General features: G+C 39.7%; 1 protein-coding gene across 1 annotated transcript in view; it reads right to left on the bottom strand.

Annotated features, from left to right (window-relative positions):
* The window catches only part of TRIP13 (thyroid hormone receptor interactor 13), a 37,262-nt gene that overhangs the window by 8,013 nt on the left and 10,210 nt on the right, over positions 1 to 19,039 (bottom strand). Inside the window, exons 4-9 of the mRNA XM_026656365.2 lie at positions 16,443 to 16,572; positions 14,839 to 14,894; positions 9,852 to 9,942; positions 7,678 to 7,750; positions 6,458 to 6,521; positions 6,180 to 6,266 (exon numbers count right to left, since the gene is read on the bottom strand). Coding sequence (XP_026512150.1) covers positions 6,180 to 6,266; positions 6,458 to 6,521; positions 7,678 to 7,750; positions 9,852 to 9,942; positions 14,839 to 14,894; positions 16,443 to 16,572 — 501 coding nt within the window. The remainder of the gene's footprint in view (positions 1 to 6,179; positions 6,267 to 6,457; positions 6,522 to 7,677; positions 7,751 to 9,851; positions 9,943 to 14,838; positions 14,895 to 16,442; positions 16,573 to 19,039) is intronic.

Here is a 19,039-nt window from a genome sequence, read left to right as displayed (position 1 = left end):
CAGGACCACGCTGAAGGGCTGGAGCCAGGAGGGGGCTGTGTCTGGTGGGGGAGGGGGCCAGTACTCATGGGGCGCAGCCTTCCACTCTCCTCCTGATCCAAGCTCTGCAACACAGACCCATTTACTTCACCTGCACAGGTGAGGAGTGAAACAGGGAGGGAGCTGGATACCAGCAACTGCTGCAGGGAGCAAAAGGCTTCTTCAACTGCCATGTGGTCAGTACTTCTCTCCCCAAGGGTACTGAGCACCTGTCCTCTGACACCCCCATAAGTAATGGGCACACCCCCTCTCCCTCTGATTCTGACTGAGTTTCCTGGGCACTGTTAGAATACAAATAAGTAATTTGCCTGTCCCTCTACAATACCTCATTGTCTTCTCTAGCCTGGACTAGCAAATAACAACTGGGCATCCACAAACTTTTCCACCTCTCTGTTCACCACCTTGTGGCTAGACAGCCTCAACATCAATTGAAATATACCATCCTATCAAACATGTTTAGGCTAAACTAATGTAAATTTATTTATGAAGAAAATCTGAACTACGCCTTGTGTGTTAAATCTTCTGCCCTGAAGATCACTCATTAGTTAGTTAAACTCAGTTATTTTCTCCTCTGTATCTATTTTTGGCCACCCTGTTCTATTCTATAGCAACTCTTTATTTAGTCTTGGAAATGCAAGCATGAATGCCAATGGGGTATAATTGTCCAAAAATAGAATTAGTCCAAAATACCTGCAGAGATGATAATTACTGTCCCCAACCTTTGTCTCACAGCCTAGGGCATGTCTACACTACAAAATTTCATTACCGCAAGTTACATCAGCATAAAGCCACTGCAGTTAGTATATCTCCACTGTGCAGGCATACTGGACTCCTTGTATTTGCACTGTGTGTACTCACCAGGAGTGCTTGTTTCAATGCACAGTGCAGTGTACTATGGGTAGGTATCCCAGGATGCAACTCACCACCATCCAGCACACTGTCTTTTGGGGAGTGTCAGCAATGCATGGTGGGACAAAATGACTCATACAGGGGTGATTGGGACTGTGGGGTCAAGTTCCTATCATGCAACTTTTTCCACCACATAATGCCATCGCCTATTTTTAAAATCCCACGAACCAGTGAGAGACTTGTCACCGTCTGCCATCTCTGACAGAATCATAGAGCCTGCACAGCTCTGCATATTGCCATGATTGTTGCAAGCACAGGATCCTCCAGTATTTGCAGAGCAGCAAGAGTCGCGGGGAACATGACCATTTCCTGGAGGGCAGACTGCTTTGGGACATAGTGAGAACCAAGTCAAGGTTGTTGTTGGAGTCCAAAGAACAGCTGCAGATGGTGGAGACCCATTTCTGGGCCCGAGAAATGAGCACTGACTGGTGGGCTCACACCATAATGTAGGCTTAGGATGATGAGCAGCGTCTGCAGAACGTTTGGATACGCAAGGCCACATTCCTGAATCTGTGGGCCGAGCTTGCCCCAGCCCTCCAGGGCAGGGACACTAAAATCAGAGATGCTCTGACAGTGGAGAAGCAAGTAGCGATCGTTCTGTGGAAACTTGCAACACCAGATTACTATCGGTCCATGGGAAATCATTTTTGAGATGTAAAGTCCACTGTGGAGGCCGCTGTCATGCAAGCGTGCAGAGACATTAATCATCTCCTGCTATACAGGTCCGTGGCTCTCGACAATGCACAGGACATAGCAGATAGATTTGCAGCAATGGGGTTTCCAAACTGTGGTGGAGCAACAGAGGGCACACACATCCCTATTTTGGCACCAGACTACCTTGCCACAGCAGAAAGGGCTATTTTTCTACGGTTATGCAAGTGTTGGTGGATCACTGGGAATGATTCATTGACATCAATGTTGGCTGATCAGAGAAGGTGCATGACATTTGCATTTTTAAGAGCTCAGGACTATTCAGAAAGCTATAAGCAGGAACGTACTTTCTTGACCAGTGGATTACCATTAGCGATGTTGAAATGCCAAGTGATCTCAGGTGACCCAGCTCACCTTTTGCTCTGCTGGCTCATGAAGCCGTATACCAGCCACCTCGACAGCACCAAGGAAAGATTCAACTAGTGGCTCAGCAGGTGCAGGATGACAGTTGAATGCACTTTTGGTAGACGGAAGGGATGCTGGAATTGTTTACTCACAAGATTGGATCTCAGTGGAAAAAAAATCCCAATGGTTATAGCTGCCTTCTGTGTCCTGCATGATATCTGTGAACTAAAGGGGGGAAGTTGCTGTTGGAGTGGAGGGTGGAGATGGAGCAGTCGTTTGCTGAGTTTGGACAGCCAGACACAAGGGCTATTAGAAGAGCTCTGTGCAGAGCGATACAGCTCAGGGAGGCTTTGAAAGAGCATTTGAACAGAGAGCCACAGTAATGCATTGTGCTGTACTGTGCTCTGCCTGGGCCTGATGTTTTGGGACCTGTTAGTAATTGTGTAGTGCTTGATGTACATCTATGAATATGACACTGTCAATACACCTATTAATTTTGAGGTGCTTGCTGTACATTTATGATTATTACACTGTTTGTCACTGATCCTGTGAGTTTTGTCACACTGTATGGTAACAAGTAGGCATGTGCTTTCTGAACTGCTGGGCACTCTGCAATGTAAGTTGTGAACTAATAGATGAATTATTTTCCAAATGGAATTTTATTCAAACAAAACCAGTGCAAAGAAATAGCTGTGCAATTTAAAAACAAATATATTAAAACTTAAGTTCTGTTCCATTAATATATTAAGGGGAAAGAACATTCACGTCCATTTTACCTAACATACAGCAACTGCGGCTTTCACACATCAGTGTATGTGAAACTGTGGTTATCCTTAATGTCCCTCAGCATGGAGTGGTAGAAGCAGAGATGCGGCCCCAGATACAACAAGGAATGTTGGGTGTGTGTAGTGAGATGCTGTAATGTCACTCTCTATGAACTACAAAGGGAGACAAGCCTGTAAGTCCACAATAGTCTGCAGCATTTGTGTTCGTTGCTGGAGAAGCCCCATTATGTCCTTGTGTGTATCCCTCCTTTTCCTGTCAGGACTCTCTCGTTTGCTCTTTCCTTCTCCATACAGTCTGTAATAGTCATCCTCCAAGCCCTCTGTTCATGGTCTGATGCAGCAGCAATGGCTTGCAGGATCTCATTGAACAAGTCTTCCCTAGTCCTCAACTTTCTGCTCTTTATCTGTCTCAGGTTTCCTTAAGGCCACAAAGACAGCAAAAACCACAGATACCATTGCCAGTGTAGTCACAACAGAAAGCCAAAGTTAAGATTCAGAACTCCCATCCCTTGCTCCCCTAAAGGTTTAAACAAGACCTGCTTATTGACACTTCTGCTTGGAAGTGCTCACGTACAGCGCCATTCACAGTGAGTGTGGCCCACTAGGGGTGAGGGAAATGAGGAGGGAATTGCTTGGTTGCATGAAACTGAGTATAGGGCAATAACAATGAATATTGGCACCACTTTCAACAAGCGGTGGTGATCTTAGCTGATATCTTACTCCTGAGGCTGACAAAGGCTCAAATACCACAGCTACTGCAAGAGTACCAAAGCCGCCTGCTAGCCTGTGTACTGGAATGGAGTCTGCTGAAGTTATCACCAACTGGCACAGGAAAGTGCCCTATCGCAGAGGAAGCAATAAGTCTGCTATCCCTAGAAACCTTCGTGAGAGGACAGCCAAGTACCTCCACAAAAGTTTCATCGAGATCTGAGACACATTCACATTCCTATTTACATTAACGAATTGCGCCACATAGCTGTCCCACCTCACTCCACAGGAGAATGAAAAGCAGATCAAGTTATATCTCTTTGTTGTACTGCTACCTCTCCTAGTACAAGAAAATCCTACATCAGGCTTGCCCATGCTCAACTGCTGGGGCTACTGGACTACAGTGGAGTCTCAAACAAATCCTGTCTGGTGGCAGAGTTGGACACCCTCCCCGCCCATATCTCATGTGCCTCCTCCTCCCCCTCTCTGTTCGTGCCGGGGACCTATGACTCAGGCTCCTCAGGAGGTATCCCCGGTGGTCTGTAGGATGGTAGTGAGGGTCTCAGCCAAGCATGTCGAGCAGCTCTTTGTAAAAGCCTCAGGTCTGTGGCTTGGCACCGGATTGACTGTTGGCCTTCCTAGCCTTCTGATATGCCTGATCAACTTCCTTTACCTTTGCATGGCACTGCTGCTGACCTGTCGTACCCCATCTCCTGCATCCCCAGTGCAATCTGCTCATAGATGTCCACGTTTCTACGTCTGGTTCATAGCTGTGCTTGCATAACCTCTTCTCCTAACAGGCCCAGGAGATCCAATATCTCCTGTCTAATCCAGGCAGGAGTATGTTTAAAGTGTATAGCCGGCATGGTCAGCTGGGCAGTTGCACACAACAATGGAGATCTGCTAGGTGTGCTCACTGAACTGGACAATCAGGAAAAGACATTTCAAGAATTCATGAGGTTTTAAGGGGGTGGGCTTCTGGTATACATGATCCTTTGGCAGTGGAGTTCATAATTGTGACCACAGTGGTCAGTGTCGGGCATGGTGGAACAGCTGCTGGAGGACTGTTAGGATCGACATAGGTAACAGTGTCTATACTCGTGCTACATCAACTTCAGTACATTGACTATGGCTGAACTCTGCTTGGAGAGGTGGTGTTAGCATAATAGAGAACTTATATCAGCATGAAACAAATTTAAGTGTGGACACATGCAAAGCAGCTTATGTCAACCTAACTTTGTAGTGTAGACCAGGCCTAAGACAGTCTTTTATCAGTTCCACAGAGAAAACATTTCTTTTTAGAAAGTGATGATTCTGACTATTAGACTAATCAGTACATTGAACAGATAAGCAAACATTCTTTAGGAATGTGACTTCAATAGTATAAAGTTCTAATAAGGCGCAAACTCTTAAGTTGCCCATATAAGAAGTCTATCAAAAGATCATCTAGATAGTGAGCTAAATCTAATAGTGAAACCAGATTAAGAGACCACATTAAATCCACAATTTCCATGAGTTCTATTACTAAATTCTTCTCTTACTGGTAAGACAAAACTAGGGCTCGAAGTTTAGAAAATGCTACAATATGTACATGTAAAAGTGTGCAGGGAGCAAGCCACCAAAAGCAGAGCCCTATACAGGAAGCTGAACTTCCCTTTCCCTTCCATCTGCAGCTGGAAATGTTTGTCTGAGAATTCAAACTACGTTTCTCTCACTTTGCTGTAATGATGCAATTCAAATATCTTTCACCACTCTTACACACACAGTTAAATAGAATTAGATTACTCACAGCAGAGCCACATAGGGCATGGCTACACTTGCAGATGTAGAGCGCCGGGAGTTAAGCCACCCTTCGGAGACTGCAGCAGGGAAAACGCTGCCGTGTGTTTATACTGTCAGCTGCAAGCGCAGTGGCGTGGCCACATTAGCAGCTCTTGCAACACCACAGAGAGCAGTGCATAGTGGTAACTATCCCAGTGTGCAAGTGGCTGCAGCATGCTTTCCAAATGGGGGGAAGGGGAAGGGGGGGAAGGAGTGTGACAGGGAGTGTGTTGTGTGTTATGTCGGGGGAGAGGCAGTGTGTTTTGGGAGGCAGAGAGTGTGTCAGCATGCTGTCTTGTAAGTTCAGACAGAAGCAGGGGGAAACCCCGACATCAACCCCCAACCCCCCCCACACGCCTGCCTCAGCGGCAGCAGCATTCCACAGTAATGGTTTGCTTTGTCCCGGAGCAGGTAAGCATGCTAGCTGTCAGAAACGGAGCTTTGAAAGAAGATATCCGCATGCCTGCAGCCAAGTTCAAAACAATGACAACAGTGGCCACTTGACTTCAAGGGATTATGGGACTTTTCCGGATCCCAATCACAGCGCAGTAATGCAACACGTCGTCCAACTGACACCTGGGCATTTCAGCCAGGACGCAGCAAGCTCAATGCTTCTCGTGGAGGTGGATTACCAGGAGCGCTCCAGCTGCGGAGTCCAGGCACTCTAAGTGCCTTGCCAGCGTGAATACCTCAGGTGTTAAGGCGCCCACGGCTGATTTAATGCGCTCTAACTTGCAAATGTAGCCAAGGCCATAATATGCTTCTATATTTTCTCTAAAAATATAAGTGATCATCTTTTATTCCAGTTTACTTTCCCATAAATTAAAGTAATTGCACATCTTAATGTCATTGAAATCATACCTCATCAATCAGTACAAATACAAGAGCATCTTTATCGTCAATTAACTCTTGAATCTTCTGAAACATCTTGGTTACAAGTTTGCCACTCTGAAAAGAAAATACAAATATATTAGACTATTTTTACATAGTTTTCCAAGTCTTAGTTTATTATTTACAACTCTAATTGTATCCACATATAAGTTGGTTCCCAGAACTGATAAACAAAATTTACTATGATCTTCAATAGGTGTATCTGTACCACAAAGCTAAAATTCTGTAATGAGTTAGATAACACGTACCTCAGAAAACCACTTAGAGAAGAGGCTATGACTGTTTATCTCAATTAACTGTCCATATCTGTACCTAAAATATGGGAGAAATCATCAACAATTATATTGTAAAATTAATTCTACTGTTGAGTGCAAAGGAATCAATAACTACAGCTTACATCCTCAATATTTAAAAAAAGAATTTTGTGAACTGTGGCATCATAGCAGAACAGTCAGAATTCTTTCAACATTAGTGCTTTGTACTTACTAAAACAAGTATCTGAATATAAAATGTAACTATTGCAAACTAAATTTCAATCTCAGTTTTATGTCAGCATATGATTGCTCTTAATCTTCTCCACAAATATTTTTTTTGTCAAAGAAATCTAAGATTTGACACTGGCTTCTATTTAGGCACAATTCAGGTATAGACTACCATGCCAATAACCTTATTCTTATTTTCTGGTAATTACTTACAGTCCAAAGTAATACAAGTATCAAGCTAATTCTCATCAGTTCTTAAGACATTGCCAGGAATGCTAAATTACGTATGGCTGACCCTAGAATTAAATGTGTTAATATTTCAGTGTAAGAGTATATAATCCATGTCTATTACACACTTATGTGAGGAAAAACTGCATTACTTGGAGTAATAATGATTTATAATTGAACAATATTTATAAAATAGTAAGCTACCTAGTTTACTAAGATTTGCAATGTTAAATTGAATGCTATTACTTGTCTGTCTGAATATACAAGATGAGTAAGGGAGGATGTGTTGATCTATAAGACAAACAACACAAAACAAATATATGTCTGGCTCTAAAAGCTGTTTATTTAATTATTAAAGATGTGGGCTATTTTGTATGCAAACAAAACAATGGGCCTGATTCAGCTTGGCTCTTCACCTTCTGTAGTAGTTTATGAGTGCGCAAAGTAGGTATAATACACTATCATTCTAAATTTGTAGTGTTTTACATCCACTGGTGTAAGTAGCTGCCTACAATGAAAGGCATTGGTGAATCGGGCCCAGTGTCTTCAGTATAAGATATGACAAATGTGAGCATTTGCCATTCAACAAGCCAGGAGTGCTACATAAGGAACAACACTCAGCACCTAATCTCTGCCTGAAAGAAAACCTGGTGGCAGATTTTAGTCATACCTGGTGGCAGATTTTAGCCACCCTTAATGGGTTACAGATGTTTAACAAAGTAAACTGTATTTTAAACCAAAATATTAACAAAAATTACCTGTATGAAAGTCTAATGGTCAGCTTCTGAGCCAATGCTTTGCAGAGTGAAGTTTTACCAGTTCCTGGAGGACCTATATTCAAACCATATCCATATAATACTTTACATAGGAACACATACTAGCTAATATGGCCTGACATTTCCTTAGCTACTGAATTCCAAAACCAGCACTAATTACATTTTACAGTATAAAATAAACACACTACACTACAATAGCTGCCAATTTGAACAGTTATACAGATTGTTCACTGTGTCCAAATCTTCCTTAGTGCTAGAACTGCACCCTGTCTACACTGCATCTTTTAACAGAGATTGTAACCAGCTACTGGCACAGTTGCCTCTAAACATGGTCTGCGCACAGACAGATGGTTAAACTCCCAGTAACCATGGCAGCTAACAGCATTTCTCCCTCTGCACTAGCATTATTTTAAAAATCTATCAGAACTGCATTACCACTGATGCAGCTCCGCTAACTGCACTATTATACACTGGGAGTAGGTGTTTTATTACTATGCCATCTAACCCTGCTTGGAGCACATCCAGACAGCATGGTGGTTAAAATGCCTGCACCCTACCTCGTACGCAAGCATTCCCACTAGTGAGACTGCCCAAGCAGTGCTTTTTTTTTTTTTTTTTAAATAATGTAGATTGCTAGCTTAAGATGGCATATTGTTATCTTCCTGCACCTGATTCAGCATATTTGTTTTCTATTGTATAGACAAATGCTAAACATGCCTGCATTTGGCCAGTCCCGCCTTCCTTCTGTAATCTGTACATTAAGACCTCACAGAGCGCCCTGCCCAGTGTGCAACTGATGAGACACTGTGGGTTTGCCCGTCGGGCACTCCACCCCCTTCAGGATAACTGCCCAGATTTTCCAAGAATGGACCAATACAAACATGCTTAACTAGCCTGGGAAGAGTGAATATGCAAACATTGTCAAAAAAGTTCATATGTGGACACTAACTTAACTGTGTTATTTGTAACCAGCTAAGATGACAGTGCTCCAATGGGTCACAAAGTCAATGTTGTAGTTGTAATGTGGCTACATTTAAAAAACAAAAACAAAACAAAAAAAACACCACACCTTCAGATTCTGATATTCTTAGCTTTTTTCCTATTCTAACATATATATTTAAACAAATCCAGTATGACTCAAGTATTCCAGCGATATAAAGGATCCAATTCTCCCTTCAAAATCATTTTGCAGCTTTCAACAACATTTTATATTTAGACCTATAAATAAACCAAGAGAAGAGAGCTCTCTATTAATTTACTCTATTACAAAATCTCATGGTAGCTCTACTAGGGTTAAGTGAATATCCATTAATTAGCATTTCCATTAAGAACATCTATTGGTCACAGAAGCTCATTCTGGACTGCCACTTGGTATATAATGGTTCAGTTGAAGTCATAATCCTGTTTAAGGCATCACCAAAGCAACTAAGTGATGGTCCAAAAACCATGTTGTACAAGAAACACCACAATAAGTATTCACTTAACAATTGAAAATATAATGGTTACCATTGTATTTGGAGGTAATTATACATCTTAGGGGCAGGTCTTCACTACAGGGGAGGGGTCGATTTAAGATACGCAAATTCAGCTACGTGAATAGCGTAGCTGAATTCGACGTATCGGAGCCGACTTACCCCGCTGTGAGGACGGCGGCAAAATCGACCTCCGCGGCTCCCAGTCGACGGCGCTTACTCCCACCTCCGCTGATGGAGTAAGAGCGTCGATTCGGGGATCGATTGTCGCGTCCCGACGAGACGCGATAATTCGATCCCCGGGAGATCGATTTCTACCCGCCGATTCAGGCGGGTAGTGTAGACCTAGCCTTAGTTTATTAAACAAACAATTTAATCTGTTTAATATGTTATCACTTGGTTATTTTGAAAGGTTTCTCTGCTCTGAGTTCCATTGCATTCTTCCAAAGAAGACTAGATACAGCTCTTAGAGAAACCCTGTCAATGCTGCTCTCTAATCATCCAAAGGGATCATTATTCAATGACAAAGCATTTCCTGCCATTGGGGGATTGCTTCCATTTGGGGAGAGAACCAGTGAGAAAAGGAACCCACATTCTACCACACAAAAGTACAGTACAGCTTAGTCAAGAGAATGGCTTCATTATCAATACATTTACTCTTTATTTAGAAGTTGTAATCTTTACCATGCAGCAAGACAACTCTGTTCCAGGATATCAGGTTGCTGTCAACATTTTTGTCAGAAAACAGTAAAGTTGTCATCACATAGTCAAGTAGCTAATTCAAGAAGAGGAGGGAAAGAAGAACAGTTAACACACATACTATAACAGGATTACTAATGAGAGAACATAACACACCACCACCACCATCACTACTATGAAAGAAGTGCATAGAGCAAGGTAAATTTCTAGGCCGCATCGAAGCTGCATTTTTGACCACCTCTACTCATCTTCGTACTATTCATTTTCCTTTTTTCTTCTTTTATACCAACCATTGTTAAATGAGGTGTGAAAATATATTTTTAAATTAAATTCTGGCCTGCTTTTGTTTCTCAAAATGACATTTACTTTTAGTGCCTTTACTCTAGATACAATGCATATCTGAAAATATTTTTACCAATATTATTGGAAATGGCATAGACTACCCATGGTATCTATGGATTCCCAATTACCAAAAGGTCTCGTAAGATATGCAATTGAACCTGTGTTTAATTGGTGGCATTGTTCTATACTGTCAAATTTGATATGAACTCTTTTTTTAAAAAACAAAAACTACTTGCATCATACACTCTGAAAATGGGTTGCTGTCCAATCTATGTTTTAGATGAAAACTTGTCATTGCTCTTTTTGTATTTAGGATTTAATTTTTGACATGAAAAACTGGATTTTGTTGCTGGTCTGGAATAATGACAGAGCTGCTTCAATCACATTCATATTATATTATATTTACTTTCAGGTGTTCTAGAAGATGTATATTTTTGTTAGTCATAATGCCTGATGCTATTTGACGTTTAACCATATGCTGTATCTTCTGATATATACTGATAGTCCATCATATATAAATATTTCCAGTCAAATTTTCTTTACTTCCTATGGAACTGTTTATTTGCTATTGTAAGCAATTGGTAAATTGCTTTACTCAGAACAAATGTAAATAGTAGGAATTCTCCAGACAAAAGAATGTTTGCTTCCAAAAGGAATACTGTCCTCAGTTTTTAGTTTCCTGCCTGAAACATAAGAGATTTGACTCTATACTCACTTCATCTATAATTAGAATAGGAATACTCAATAGTATATTTTAATTTCTATTGCTATATCTCAATTTTCTGTTTGTTAAATTTTCACTGAGAAGTCAATGTAACATTCCTGCAATACTGAATGCCATAAGTCCTGTAGGTACAGCCGTTACACAGAACAAAAAAGTTTTTATTTTGTACCAAAACTGTTTTTAAAAAAGTCTATGAGAACTTGAATTACATATTAATTCTTGAGATGTCTCTTCACTCTTGATTACATCCTCAATATTGTTATTCTGCAACAGTGCTCTTAGGGACTCCTTTTCTAAAACTGGAATGTGTGTGTGAACAGGAGTATCTTTATGAATTTCTGTAACTACACAGTAGTACTGTTCATATTTTCCAGCTTTTCAAAGTGTTTTAGTTTTGCAACACTGAGAAGTAGTTTCAATTCATCTATCCATAGTTTAAATAGGCATGTAAGTGCAAAGTAATCTTTTTCTAGATGTTAAGTTCAGTTTGATGGTTATTTAGTTTCTCTCTTCTTACCAATAATGATGTAGTATTTATTTTTCAATGTAGTGTTTGGTCCATGTGCCTATTGTTATTTTCAGTATATCAGTTTACAGTTCATCTACTACGCAATAGGCTAATTTTAAAATAGATTAAAAGTACTGTCCTTTCAGAGGTGAACACCTGTCACCAACAGGAAGTGCACGCAGCAGAAAAAACCCAGGGCGGGTAGCCTGAATTGGATCAAGGAGAAACCATAAGATTTTAGAATTATTTTCACTCTGGATAAGGGGAACAATCAATTGATGACCCAATAGCAGAGAAAAGGGACATACTGAAAGTGAACAAGCCACCAGAAGACAATTCTAAAAGACAGATAATACTTTTAATACATTTATTGATGCTGTATAGTTTCTAAATGAAACTGCATCAGGGCTTAAAGAACATTTCCACATTTCCTCAGAAACTAAGACAATTTGAAATGTTAACAACATGCTGTTTTGTTACCCGTGGACTGGCTCACATAATTGTGAAAATATTTAAGTTTTTCTTTTTGAAAAGTAATAATAATAAGCATTTTTTAAAAAAAAGTGATTAATTTAACATCTAATTGTTACCATTGTCCCAGTGAGCATGCTCCGTAGCTCAAGGTTTTGTTGTTTTACAAGCTTCTGAGGAAGCACAGGACCTTCATCAAAGGGCAACTGCTTGTGTGGAGCTCTGCTATTCTAAGCACCTCTTTCAGGTACTGGGAAGCCATCAAAAGGTAGGGGTGTATTACCATGGGACACATTTGGCATTATTTGGGTGAACACTAATGGTGTGTCTTACTGGACAACCCTCACAGCAAACCAGACATTTGTTACACACAGCGCCAGCCTCAATAATGGACGTTTACTGGAATTTTCAACTTCTCCCTAAAGTTGTTTTTTCATGAGATGAGAAGCCAAGAGGTTGGAAACTGCACTCAAAGTCTCTTGTTACTAAGCCAGCCTTGTTCAGCCAGTTGCTAAGACAAACAAGCTTGTTTACATTTACAGGAGATAATGCTGCTTTCTTTTTATTTACAATGTCACCAGAAAGTGAGAACAGACATTTTTGTAGTTGCCATTGCAAGGTACTTACGTGCCTGATATGCTAAACATTCGTATGCCCCTTCATGCTTCGGCCACCATTCCAGAGGACATGCTTCCATATTGATGACGCTTGTTAAAAAAAGAATGTGTTAATTAAATTTGTGACTGAACTCGTTGGGGGAGAATTGTATGTCCCCAGCTGTGTTTTACCTGCATTCTGCCATATATTTCATGTTATAGCAATCTTGGATCATGATCAGCATATGTTGTTCGTTTTTAAGAACACTTTCAGAGCAGATTTGACAAAATGCAAAGAAGGTACCAATGTGAGATTTCTAAGGATAGATACAGCACTCGACCCAAGGTTTAAGAATCTGAAGTGCCTTCCAAAATCTGAGAGGGATGAGGTGTGGAGCATGCTTTCAGAAGTCTTAAAAGAGCAACACTCTGATGTGGAAACTACAGACCCCAAATCACCAAAAAAGAAAATCAACCTTCTGCTGCTGGCATCTAACTCAGATAATGAAAATGAACATGCGTCGGTACACACTGCTTTGGATTGTTATCAAGCAGAACCTGTTATGAGCATGGACACATGTCCCTGGGAGTGGTGGTTGAAGCATAAAGGGACATATGAATCTTTAGCTCATCTGGCACACAAATATCTTGCCACGCGGGCTGCCACGGTGCCATGCAAATTCCTGTTCTCACTTTCAGGTGACATTGTAAACAAGCGGGCAGCATTATCTCCTGCAATTGTAAACAAACTTGTTTGTCTTAGCAACTGGCTGAACAAGAAGTAGGACTGAGTGGACTTATGGCCTCTGAAGTTTTACATTGTTTTGGTTTTGACTGCCGTTATGTAACCAAAAAAAAAAAATCTAAATTTTTAAGCTGCACTTTCATGACAAAGACATTGCACTACAGTACTTGTAAGAAGTGAATTGAAAAATACTATTTCTTTTGTTTATCTTTTTTACAGTGTAAATATTTGTAATCAAAATTAATACACACTTTGAATTCAATTACAACACAGAATATAATATATATGAAAACGTAGAAAAACATCCAAAACATTTAATACATTTCAATTGGTATCTATTGTTTAACAGTGCAATTAAAACTGTGATTAATTTTTTTGTATTAATCCCATGAGTTAAGCGATTAATCGACAGCCCTAATAGCTACTAACTCTGCTCTAAGAGCTTCTCCTTTGTAAGATATTTTATTTAAATTACTGGAAATGTTGCTGCTCCAGCTGACTTCAGTTCCTATAACAGACACTCATGGTCAGGGGACCATTAATGAAGAAATGCATTAGAGAATAGGCATGTAGATGTCTTAATCCTGGCCTACATCTAAAACTTAAGTCAAACTAACTACATCGCTCAAGGGCTATGAATAATTTCACACCTTTTGCAACAGTTAGGTTGACTTAACCCCTACTGTAGACACAATTAGGTCAACGGAAGAATTCAGAGTTTCTTGAGGCTGTGTTTTTTCAGCTAGAGGAGTTAAAAAAATATGATTGTCAAACATTTTTTAAAAGTCTGAGCTTTAAATAGTTAATATGACAGTGTATCATCATGATGAAATGTTATGGAAAATTCAACTGGGCTATGTAATTTCTGTAACGTTTACATGATAATATCACTAAACTTTGCAGATAAATTCAAACTACAAAAGGTAAAATTAATGAGTTTTAGTCTGCTTTCACCCAAGATCTGAATACAACTCCAACAATGAAGCCAAACAATGGAGCTGTTACTACAGTCCACAATACAGCTTGCAAGAATATGCTAAGTCACAATCCCTCAGGATCTCCTTTTATTCACATAAAATGTAAAACAAAAAGTTTTATTTTGTATGAAGTGTTATGGCCAAAATTTGAGTTTGGGTACCTGGAAATAAAGTAATTTATGCTGGGTGCCTATTTTTCAGAAGTTGAGAGTACCTACCACCTTTGCAGAAGTCAATGCAAGATGCAAGTGCGCAGGGCTGCTAAAAAACAACTCTTATTTAGGTGCATCATTTAATATACCCATTTTGATCTATTTTTATCCAGAGATTACCAGAAAGTTTTGTTGTGTAAAATATATTAAGAAAACTGGGGGGAAAAAAAATCTCATTTTGCGAAGTTCTGTCTTTATTTTAGCTGACTAGAAATATACTAACAAGGTAATTAAAAAGCATACTTCTCCTCAAACACAAACGTTTAATAAGGCTTTATAAAATTCCATGTAAAAGAAGTTTCATTTCTGAAGACTGTTTCTCCCCAAGCTGTAGCACTTTCTACAGGTTACCTGTCAAGACCTCCTTGTCCACAGAGGGGTTATTCATTCAACTTACATGCGATTTTACTTCAGTGTCATACACCAGGCTCTCCCAAAGACCATGGAATTCAACTGCAAAACAATATTATAGCCATTATGTATTATTCTATTTATTAATAACTAAGAACGCTCAGTTAAACCCAGTGATCTGTTATCTAAACAGTGCATTATAATGCTGACAGATTTTCTGCAATAAGAAACACGCTCAACCATAATTAAAGATATGGAACAAACAGCAGACAATTTTGAACGATAAAAATTAACCTAGGTTAATTTTGTTGCCCTGAAAGGAAAGTTCTTTACTCATTAGTGAATCAGAGAGTTTTACAACTTCTAGCACATGGTACTATTTGGTCAACTGTAAGTATGGGTTAAATTACTTACTGGTTTCAACTTTCAGTAACATTTACCTATAGGTAAGAAAAAATTATTGAATAGAATTTGTTCCCAATCATTTTATTTTCCATGTTAAAAATGTGAAAGTGAGATGCGAAGTTTGCGAAGAGTAAAATCTATTGAAAGCCAGGACATTTGTTTATTAAAAAGGCCAGTTTTATAATTCAATTTTTTTTACAAGACTATTGTCGGCATGTAAGTGAGAAAGGCAGAAAAAACAAGGAGTTGTAGAAAATGAGTAAAAATCAACTGCTTGATTTTGGTTTGTATTTATGTGATGTGTTTTTTTAAATAGGAAAATTAAAATCTTATAAGTAAGTTTCAGAGCTTTCAGAAAGGAAACTAAAAGGTTTTAAAAGCAGGGTTTCCTCTTAATCATAGCAGGAGATTTTCATAGGTAGGAACTGAAAGCTGAGAAGGTGGCTGGGAAAAAACCACCCTAATATATTATCTTACATGGCAAAATGATGTCAAAATGAACAGCCACCTTCCCATCCATAACCCTTCCCAAGGAGTGGAGCTTGAACTATGTGGTGTACTCAGGTTTTCCACAGGATTGGTCAAAGGGAGAGAATGCCATGGAACTGCTGTTTCCCCCCCTTCCACCTAAGAGTGCCCAATCTGGTTCCCCTGAAGACACGGTAGTAGCAGAGAGAATCAGGCCCTATTTCAATACATCCTGGGCAAATCTTATTCCGATCTTGGGAACAAGGCCCCTACAACTCCTCTCCTCCTCCCAGTTTTGTTTTGTTTTCCTTCTTAAATGAATGACTTGACAAGATGGGATAATACAGTGAGACAAGAGTGTGCATAGATAGGATATTAAGTGTATGAGCAAGAATAGGTGCCCAAAAGTTAATTAGAATGTACAACAAGAACCAGAGCAGAAGGTTTTAATCTGTGAAGTGTTCTTGTCAAATAAATATTCATTTAGACCATGCATTTTCACTCATGGCCACAAAAACCACTTACTTCCTCCATCTCCTAGTACTTCAGAATTGTGCGCCATATCCCAGAATCTTTTGCATTGCTTCAGTCAAAAAAAGAGATGACTAAAAAAAATATTTGTTAATTCATTGCTTCCTCACACCTGTTGGGAACCAAGCTTCATCCCATATACAGATTACCTTTAACAAGCAGCCCTATAGCTACAGCCAAACAACCATGTCCCCTCCCATTCACAGATTTTCCTCTGGACCCCAACTAGCTACCAAAGAAGAGTACCTGTAGGCAGCACCCAGTGGTTGGCTGCAACAATATTCTCATTCTCTTCCTCTAGATTTTCAGTGCTTGGTCCTTCGTCATTCAGATGAAAAATATGAATCGAGAGATTGCATTTGCTCAAGTTAATGGGCTAAAATGGATAGAAAAAAAGTCAGCTTTAATAAGTTGATATAAAAAGTAAGTTGATAAGTCAAATAACTCATTTTTGGTAGCTTGTAATAAATAAGCTTTCTTTTTAGAAAAAGTTAAGAATTGGGTTAAAAACAGAAGCAATCTGAGGTTTTTGGGTAAAGAGCTGTATATTTTAGAACCAGTGATTGAATTTTAGTCAATTATTCCCCCTTCCCTCCCCCCCAATAAATCATACTGAGAATGAGATGGTATTCATGCACCTTCTGTGCATCTTACATTATTTCAATTCATTCGGTGGTTTTGAATGCGGTAGATGGGAGACTGAACATTCCACATTTCTAGTATTTATCAGAATAACTAAAAACTGCAGAACTCTTTGGAATAAAGATCTTAGGAGGTCTATTGCCAATGAACCTCTTCTAAACATTAATTCAACTCTTCAATGAAATCATCAAGAAGTGGACTGTCTGAAGAAAACAATCACTTTCAACCTGAATTCTGAAGTTTACTTTTGGGGGATTTATGTGATTGGGCATTTTACTGGTCTAAAAATCACTGGCCAGTTGACCAATCAAATGTTGATTAAATATGGTCAAAGTAAAAAATGGTCAAATATTTATCAAAGCACTAATTTATTAGAACAATAGTAACAAAAAAAGATGGGCAACAATAGGCTTACCCTTAGATAGATACTTATGCCCAATTACAAAAAATTACTTAATTCAGTTATTTTAACTAAGAAAAATGTGAAAATTAAATCAAGTTCGATAATGAAAAAATAATTACTTTTTTAGCAATGATAGATTAGCATTTAAATGTGAACTTTATTCAAGACTTAGTGAAAAAATGAAATTAAACAGAACACCTCAAGTTATTTTTAATAAACTTGTTAGGTAGGCAGCATCTCACTTTACATTATCTTTTTCTTTATCAGCTTCAACTGCTTCATCTATATCTTTGTCGTCATCATCAAATTCATCAGTATCTCCCTCTTCCTCTTAATCTGATTAATACTGACTAAATTTTTCACCTGCAATTTTCTTCTCTAATCTTAGTGACAGTCACTATCTTCCCAGCAATGGAAGTCTTCAGTCTATTTCTGATTTTTGAATGGACCATTGCCCAAGCTGACCAATTTTATTTAGTGCACAGAAGTGATGTAAATTTTGCCATTGTAACTACAGAGCAAGGATAACCCTTTTCACCATGATAAAGCAAGCGGTTTTGATTCAACAGCTGGTATTGTACTCGATATTGTTTTATGACTGAACAGGCTGCTTCATGCTTTATAATTTGCTGCCTGTCAGATTTGTTCATTTGTATATCTTAAAATATGCAACAGCCACTATTAGGTCACAAGCCAAATCAAATTAGTTATCAGAAAGGTCTGGGCTCAAGAATGTAGGCAGCATTGATGTGTGCGAGTGATCACTTGATTTTTTCCATGGTATTATTTTGTCTATTATCTTTCTCTTCAGCTTTTGCAAATGGACTATGTTCAGCCTTTTCACAATGTTTCTTAGTATTTAGGAACTCGTTCTTGGCATCAGACAATGTAGAACTACCACTTTCCACATTCTGAAAGGATTGAACTATAGTTTCAAGTAGTGAAATGAATTTTGCACCCAAAGACAGCCATCAAGAATATCAGTGAAGATTACTCGGAGTAACACCCAGCTACCCCTTCTTCAACAGCAGCTGATTGAAGAGCCCGCAGGTGCCACCCCCACAGCTCTGATTAGCTGCGGTTCCTGGCCAATGGGAGCTGCGGAGCCAGCACTGGGGGCGGGGGCAGCGCGTAGAGCTTCCCTGATCGCCCCTGCTCCTAGGGGCCACAGGGACAAGCTGGCTGCTTCCAGGAGCTGCGCGGAACCGACTGGACTTTTAACAGCAAGGCAACCCCAGCTTCCCCCCCGCAGAGGGACAAGCTGCCACTCGCGGCTCCAGCACTGCAGGGGGACGAGGCTCGGGGCTTCCGGCTCACAGCACAGAGATTTGCCGTGGGCTGGATGAAATAAAGCAGCAGACTGGATCGGGCCCGCGGGCTGTAGGTTCCCCACTCCTGACTTAAATATTAACTTTATACAGATGACATTTTTAAAAGACTAAAGAGTCTTAAATGGAGGAGACTCCCCAAGCAGAGTGGCTGTCTCGTACGCTCCAGCAGGACGGTTAGACTCCTTGGAACATTTACACTACCTATTGTAACCATGAATAGTCTCGTTCATATACATGTCTACTCTTTTGAATCGTCATCATATTTTAGCCTAAACAACATCCTATGACAATAAGTTATACAGGTTAAATACCTATTGCATTTCCATTTACCAGTTTTAAATTTGGCAGCCTTTTAATTTTGTTAGTGTTCCATTGTTCTAGTGTTATGTGACAGGGTAAATATAGTTTTGCCTATTGAAATCAGACACATTTTGTCTGTCACCTGAAGAATCATACTACTTTTCTGG

This window comes from Terrapene carolina, unplaced genomic scaffold, assembly GCF_002925995.2.
Source record: "Terrapene carolina triunguis isolate 2854851 unplaced genomic scaffold, T_m_triunguis-2.0 Scaffold229, whole genome shotgun sequence".
Taxonomy (NCBI): domain Eukaryota; kingdom Metazoa; phylum Chordata; order Testudines; family Emydidae; genus Terrapene; species Terrapene triunguis.
The sequence above is the reverse complement of the archived record's forward strand: the minus strand, read 5'-3'. Positions and strand labels throughout refer to the sequence as shown.